Genomic DNA, 7664 nt, shown 5'->3' with positions numbered 1-7664 from the left:
TCTGGGTTATAAAAGATTTTAATATCAAATAAAGTATAATTTACATGATTAAAAGGTTTTGATTTCCATTCTACTTAGTGTAAGAAGCTGACAAAGTATAGTTTCTAAGTCAAATGATTTTTATCTTCTTATATTTCAAATGAAATGTTAATGGCCTAAAACTAAACAATCTGCCATGAATGACAATAAGCAAGGGTAGCACATATCATCAGCAAGTTATCAAATGTCACAAGTTCATATTTTTCTTGTTTGTGATCCCCAAACTGGCAGCATTTTCATTTCATCCACTCTGTTCTTATGTATTTGAAAAGCAGGTGTTATCCATCTACCACATGAGCACTGTTCACCATACCAGTTGAAAGAACCCAACTTGGCATTGCATTTGGGGCAAAGAAGCTGAAATAAAATAAATGTGTTACTTCATTCATTCACTTTTATACAAAACAAATAATTATCTTTGGTAATATATGATATAAAAACAGGTAAGACATGGCTCATACCTTCAAGGAGTTGATGGTCTAATCAGTGAGATGTAATGGCAATTTACTGTAATAGATAGTAGACTACAATAATTGTGTAAGAAGTATGTTGTACTCTGGGAGTTTAAAGGAGGAATAGATTAATTCCAGCATTAAGGGAGAAAGGTGAAGGTTGAGATGTGAAACAGAAGGTTTTGTGACTGTTTTGTGACTGTGGCACATGTGTTGACTTTTAAATCATCGACAAGCTATATAGAAAGTCTGGGCATAAAACTCAGAAACTAGAATTGATTACATAAATATCTTAAATTTTAGTTTGACAAAATATACCACATTCCTCAAAACAATTAAACATAGAGTTACTATATGATCCAGTAATTCCACTTCTAGGTATATACCCCAAAGAGATAAAAGCAGGAACTCAAACAGATATTTGTATACCCATGTTCATAGCAGCATTATTCACAATACTCAAAGGGAGGAAGCAACCCAAATGTCCATGGATAGATGAACGGATAAACAAAATGTGGGGCTTCCCTGGTGGTGCAGTGGTTGACAGTCCGCCTGCCGATGCAGGGAACATGGGTTTGTGCCCCGGTCCGGGAAGATCCCACATGCCGCGGAGCAGCTAGGCCCGTGAGCCATGTCCACTGAGCCTGCGCGTCCGGAGCCTGTGCTCCGCAACGGGAGAGGCCACAACAGTGAGAGGCCCGCGTACCGCAAAAAAAAAAAAAAAATGTGGTAGCCTATACATAAAATGGAATATTATTCAGCATTAAAAAGGAAGGAAACTCTGATACATGCTATAACATGGATGAACCTTGAGGACATTATGCCAAGTGCAATAAGCCAGTCACAAAAGGACAAATATATGTGTAATTCCACTTTATGAGGCACCTGGAGTACTCAAATTCATAAAGACAGAAAGTAGAATGGTGGTTGCCAGGGCCTGGTGGGGGTGGTATGGGGAATTAGTGTTTAATGGGTATGGCATTTCAGTTGGGGAAGATGGTGGTGACGGTTGCACAACAATGTGAATGTTCTCAAGGCTACTGTTAAAATGGTAAATTTATGTTATGAATATTTTACCACAATTTAAAAAACCCACATTCACAATATATGTATGTCATTTATGCTGTATACCTTCAACTTATACACTGCTGTATGTCAATTATATCTCAAAAAGCTGAAGAAAAAAATGTATCACAAAGCTGAGATAAAAGCAACAGACTGGAGAAAATATCTGCAACATATTACACGAAACATTAACTCTAGACTATATAAAGAACTCCTACAAATCCATTAGAAAAAGACAAAACCCACAGAAAAATGGGCCAAGGACCTGAAGGAAATTTACTGTAAAAGAAAATATAAATGGCTCATAAGTATATAAAGATGTTGGTCTCAGTAGTAGTCATGGAGATTCAAATTAAAACATTTTACGATTAACATTTTTCATCTCACAGACTGACAGACTGACAAAACCTTACCAATTTTACAATATCCATTATGTCAAGGGTATGGGGAAATGAGTATATGCATTCAACATTAGTGAAAGGCAAATTTGTATGGGCATTGTTAATGTCAGCCCAGACTATCAGTAATATTTAAAATGTACACACTCCTCAAGCCAGGATTTCCACTTTTAGGTATATATTCTATAAGAAAATTCAAATAAGTGTACAAAGAAGTATGCACAAATGTGATCTAGAATATTTCACAAAAACGCCTTTATCTTGTGTTTTCCGGGTTAAATAAAAGCAGCAAGGGAATTCCCTGGCAGTCCAGTGGTTAAGATTCCACACTGCCACTGCTGAGGGCCCAGGTTCAATCCCTGGTTGGGGAACTAAGATCCCACAAGCTGCAAGGCACGCCCCAAAAAACAATAAACAAAAGCAGCAAGGCAAAAGCACAAGCCACAAAAGAAAAAAACAGATAAAGTGGACTTCAACAAATAATATCATCAAGAATGGGAAGTGACTGCTGTACAAGGTTTATTTGGTAGCGATAAAAATGGTGATAGCTGCAAAAACCTCCGTGAATATACTAAAAACCACTGAACTGTACATTTTCAATGGGTACATTATATGGTAAGTGAATTATACCTCAATAAAGCAGCATTATCTGAAACCATGGGTTTGAATATAGGGTACCTCTTTCTAGGCAAGACACTAACTAATGCAAACTAAGTTTCCTCACATATAAAATGTGAATAGATATGTGCTCGATTTTATAAAGTTATTGTATTCTTCAAATGAAATAATACAGTGAAAAGGTTTCATAAAATACTCACCATACAAACTTATACAAACTTTAAACATCATTATATCTTAGATTTAGAATATCTTTAGATTAATATCATGTAAACCTAAAGGAGAATTGTGGCTGTCACAGGATGCTCATATGAGCTGCATTCTTTAGAATTAACAGGAAATGAAAAAAAATCTCACAACAAACATACAAAACTGAAAAACCAAGAAAACAAATATACAAAGCCAAAAGAGAAAAAAAGGAAGATTAAGAAGAAATCTAAAATCTAATTTTAAAATCCTTGATTTGCCCTACTTCTTACAAAGTTCAAGTTTTAAATATATTCTAATTAGTTTGTTAGTCTTAATTTGAAAAAATACAAACAATACCCTTAAAAGGAATTAATTAACTTAGACCAACAGCTTTCCACCAAAAGTCGTTCACTATTTTACATCAGCTCGTTTTTATTTGACTAATTTATCTTTGATAAAGTCTTATCTATATTAGAAAGATATTAAACTTTAGAAAGAAAGCAGTTAAGATGGAGTAAAATGCTAGTTAAAATATGGTTTAAAATGAAAGGAACAAAATATAGATGACATAATAAAACCGTAGAAAGTAAAACGTGTTCTCACCTGTCCATCCATCACTCCCAACAAACTGGATTCCATCCACTGCACAGGTTCAATGAAATAAGATGTACACTGAGCCTGACTCCCTGTAGTAAGCATGAAGGATGGTGTCATTCTCTTATGGGCAAAGGCTATAGGACCACTTCCTTCATTATGATCCAAAATGCTAGAACTTCGAAATATAGATCGCCTGCAACCCCCAAACAAACAAAAACATTAATGACTTGCAAAAGGATGAAAAAATAGATTAAATGTGCAGTTATTTCTTAGGGGGCAAATTAATATAACATTGATTATGCTACTTTAATTTTCAATAACTTCTACAAGTAACTGCATTACTTTTAAGAATTCATATTCTTCTTGAAACCAGATTTGAATATGAAATTTCTGTATTATTCAATTAAACAAATTCCTCCTACTAGATTTTAAGAAACTGAAACTTTCAGTACTTTTCAGCTACTGAGACAAAATAAAATCTCCAGAAGATACAAAATATTTTACCTGCACTTTCTACATTTGTAGAGAACCCCATCTTTCAATCCTTGTGTAATGGCGGATGGGTCAACAGCAAAGAGTTCTTGAGGTAAGTTCTGCAATTCTACATGACACAAAATGTATCCATTTGTCAAAATCAACTCTGCATTTTCAGACAAAATTCAGCTAATGTCAAATTGAGGCAAGTAGTGCTAACTTCAGAAATTAAAATATATATATATTCTCCATTGTTGAGAAATCAGGATGAGGTAGGAGGGCACAGTGATCAAGCCCTTGGGTTTCAGGTACAGACTGCCTGAGTTCAAATTCAAGCCAGCCACTTACAAACCTTGTGACCCTGAACAAGCTATTTCTTGCTAAACCATGGTTTCAAAAGGAAATAAATACCTATCTCAAGGGGTCGCTGGAAAAAGGGATAATGCACCTGAAACATTTGGTGTCAGAGTAAACAGCATCTAGAAAGGACCAAACACATACTACCAATTATTACTCACCTGGATACTTCTCTGTAACCTTTTGTAAACGATACTGTTTATAAATTGCACTAGAGGTATCTACTTCACATCCCATTGCCTGGTATAATTTCAGTTGCCACTCAAACCCCTCATTCACCCTGCAAGGACAAACAAACATAGTTAATTTTTCTTTAAATAAATAAAATCACATCACAAAAGCAGAATTATTACTACGACAAAGAACTCACTTAGCCTCTGGTTTGATAGTCTTAAGGTTTTCATAGGCTTTTTCAAAGGTAAGTTGGTCAGTCTTCATCATAAAAGCAGTCATTACAGCCACACTTCGACTGACCCCTGCGTGACTGAAAAAGAAACCTTTAAAATATCAAATAGCAACAATTAAAAAAACCCAGCCCCCCACTAATGGTAAAGTTCAGGTCCACTTCTTGTCTGCTTCTTCTACTCAAACGCTTTGCCTCTGAATTACTACTGCTGTACAAAAGAATTATTCCCTTATTTCCTTATTCATTTTGAATTCTGAACCATATGAAGGTATTACCTATTCAAAAATAATTACACTAATTTTTTTTAACATTTTATAATGGCTTCAGAAAAAATCTAAACTCCTTTGCTGGCTTTAAGAGCCCTGGAGATCTGATCCCAGACTTCTTTCCCTTTTATCACTTCCTTATGTCCTTTATGTAATATTTAGAACAAATGCTGGCAGTAAAAGTGCTGGCTCAATAAATGTAAACTATCGTTATTACACTCTTTTTGCCATTGCTATCACCTACTCCATCTTTCCCCTAGGAATGGCTTAGGGATCCTTTACATCCTAACCAATTTTTCTCTCCCCAAATTTCCCCTACATCAGCCACCCCGCCTCAAACAAAAGCAATGAAAATAATTTCCTCTGAAGTTTGAATAACCTTAACCTTTGTTAATCTCTTACTACACACCTCGCATCCTAGTCTGCATTACAATAATCTGGGTATGTGTGTGGCCTCTCGTGGACAGATTTAAACTCTGTAAGTGCAGGGACTTTGTCATTTACCTGAAGATTCCTCCTACCTCCGAAACAAAACTCAGCGGCTGCAGGATGAACCAACACAAACTGAATGAATGAAAGCCTGCACGCCATCAGGGGCCCGCCTCCTGCCCGATCCTCTCTCAGACACAAGCCTGTGCGAGAGGGAGGAGGAGAAGGTTCTAGTGGCCGACAGCCCCTTCGTCCTCTTCTGGGGCCTGGGAGAAGGGTGAGGGGGGCAGGCTGGAAGCGTGGCGGGGTTGCTCTCCCCACGGACCCGGCCACTCACCAATGCACCAGCACCGCGCGGCCCTCGGCGCGGGCCTGGCCGATGAAGGCCACGCACCGGTCCAGATGGCTAAGCAGGTCGGTCTCGGGTTTGTCCAGCGCTGGCACGAAGAGACTCCGTAGATCCTCGACCCCAGCCGCCGTGTTGAAGTCGGTCTCCTCCGAGTCGACCGTCAGCACGGCCGTGATGCCCGCCTCCCTCAGGTAGTCCGGCTCCGCGACTGCCGCAGCTCCACCCAGGAACAGCCCCGGCCGCACCTCCAGCATGTGCTCAGCGGAGCTGGCCCGGGTCCGGCTGCCGGCCGTGCGCTCGCACCCTTGGCTCCCGTACTGAGGCTCCAACATGGCGGCGCCCGGAGGCCGGACTGAGGAGGGCCCTACCATCGAGTAGGGGGTCGGCTAGAACGTCCCTCAACTAGGACCGGCCGGCCTGAGTTGCGCTGCCGCTCCCTCGTGGGACCACGTCGACCGCGGGAATGTGGATTTACTGGGGGAAGGTGACGTTACTGCGGCTGGGGCGGAGCTAAACCCCGTTCAAAACAGCTTCTGGAGCCTTGTCTCTACCCGGCTCCTCCAACTTGGTGGGATAGGATAAACTAACGCTAATACAGGGCTTCTCAGGCTCTTAGTGTTGAGATTTTCTGGATTTTCTGCAGGAGCAGAAAATGGACTCAAACTGAAATGATGGTCCCACCAACTGAATCAGCAGCATAATTGTATGCATTTGAAATAAAACATTTTTTCAATGCTTATGAAGCCATTTGTTTGTAGTTCTTCTCTTGGGACTATTTTTCCTTTTTCTTTTCCTTTTTGTCCCGTTTTTTATTGGTATGTGAATCCTTTTCTTGTTGATGTATACTGTTCTATATATTTGAAGATATTAATCCCATGGTTTTGTGTGTCAGTGCCCTCCAGCCAAAGACCACCAAGAATCCACCTGTAGTTAAGTAAATTGGGTTTATTACTCAACCATGAACTGGAGAATTTCGGGAAATCTAGGTAAGAGAGTGTTAGGAAGATCCTATTACAGGATTTGAGCTTGTATTAGATGAGTTTGGGCTAAGGGTCTAAGGGACTAAGCATCTAAAGAAGCAGGACTTTGCTCTGGATTGGATGCTGTCAGGAAGTGGGGGTGATTCTATCACTGGGTATCTTAATAAATCTTACCTAAGGGAGGAAAGGCTAGAGAGACACTAAAGCTGTAATTGGTCAAGAAGTAGCAGTCAGTCATGGTCCTGGCATAAAGACCAAAACATGTTTGGCATTTTGAAGTTGGACAATGTTCCTGTTTTATTTGTGTTCAGACATGATTACGGTGGTCTTGCTTTTGTTTTAAGGGCATAAAAAGATTTATTACTCACATAATGAGGCTTTCTGGAGATAGCAGGGTGACTCACCAGTAGGTCCAAAAATGAATTGAGAAAGCAGAGACAGAAAACTGGCTTGGGGTTTTTATTGCTGTTAGAGTATGGGCCCAGAGTGAGGATTCCCACATGAGCAGGGAATTTCATGGTGGTCTTGTTTTTGTCTTTCTTCATCATGAGCTCAGTGTTGCCTTGTCTGGGGTTGATGTCCTGTGAAATTGTTTATATTCAACAGGAGGGGAAAAACACCTAACTGTGAGTGCCCAGCCAGCTGTAGCAACACTAAGGAAGATCTACCTCGTAGTTCCAGGCCAGTTCCTGGATACCAGGGCTTGCTTTTGTCTTTCTCATATATAACTTTATAATTTTCAGAGAGATTGAGATTCGGGGCAGGGACACTTGAGCCCCATCCAAGTCAGATGGAGGAAGCAGCAAATGCTTCTGCTTGGGAACACTTAAGTGGGCAGCCTGCAGGGATAGAGGAAGAGTGCTAACTTCCCTTACTCCCACCACAGGCTGTGAACCTCTTCAGGGTTAGGACTTTGCTTTTTCATCTTTGTATCCCCCACAGAATTTAGGCTAATGGTGCTGGTTACTCCATCTTTTGAATGTTAGAAATGGAAGGGAAAGGAGTACCAGAAGAGACACTCCTTCCCTCTCAATGCCATTTCCTT

The 7664-nt window shown here is 39.9% G+C and overlaps 1 protein-coding gene across 1 annotated transcript; it reads right to left on the bottom strand.

Annotated features, from left to right (window-relative positions):
- On the bottom strand, positions 1 to 6117 carry DUSP12 (dual specificity phosphatase 12). The gene is made up of 6 exons (XM_027099199.1): positions 5628 to 6117; positions 4560 to 4673; positions 4351 to 4469; positions 3863 to 3959; positions 3365 to 3551; positions 1 to 396 (listed from the first exon to the last, which is right to left on the bottom strand). The coding sequence occupies exons 1-6, from the start codon at positions 6008 to 6010 to the stop codon at positions 235 to 237; spliced, it is 1062 nt and encodes a 353-aa protein (XP_026955000.1). The 5' UTR covers positions 6011 to 6117; the 3' UTR covers positions 1 to 234.
- Positions 6118 to 7664: the final 1547 nt, after the last annotated feature.

The sequence above is a fragment of the Aethalodelphis obliquidens genome, unplaced genomic scaffold, assembly GCF_003676395.1.
Source record: "Aethalodelphis obliquidens isolate GAN/ISIS:26980383/991018 unplaced genomic scaffold, ASM367639v1 scaffold130, whole genome shotgun sequence".
Classification (NCBI taxonomy): domain Eukaryota; kingdom Metazoa; phylum Chordata; class Mammalia; order Artiodactyla; family Delphinidae; genus Aethalodelphis; species Aethalodelphis obliquidens.
This window is presented reverse-complemented; position numbering and strand designations above follow the sequence as displayed.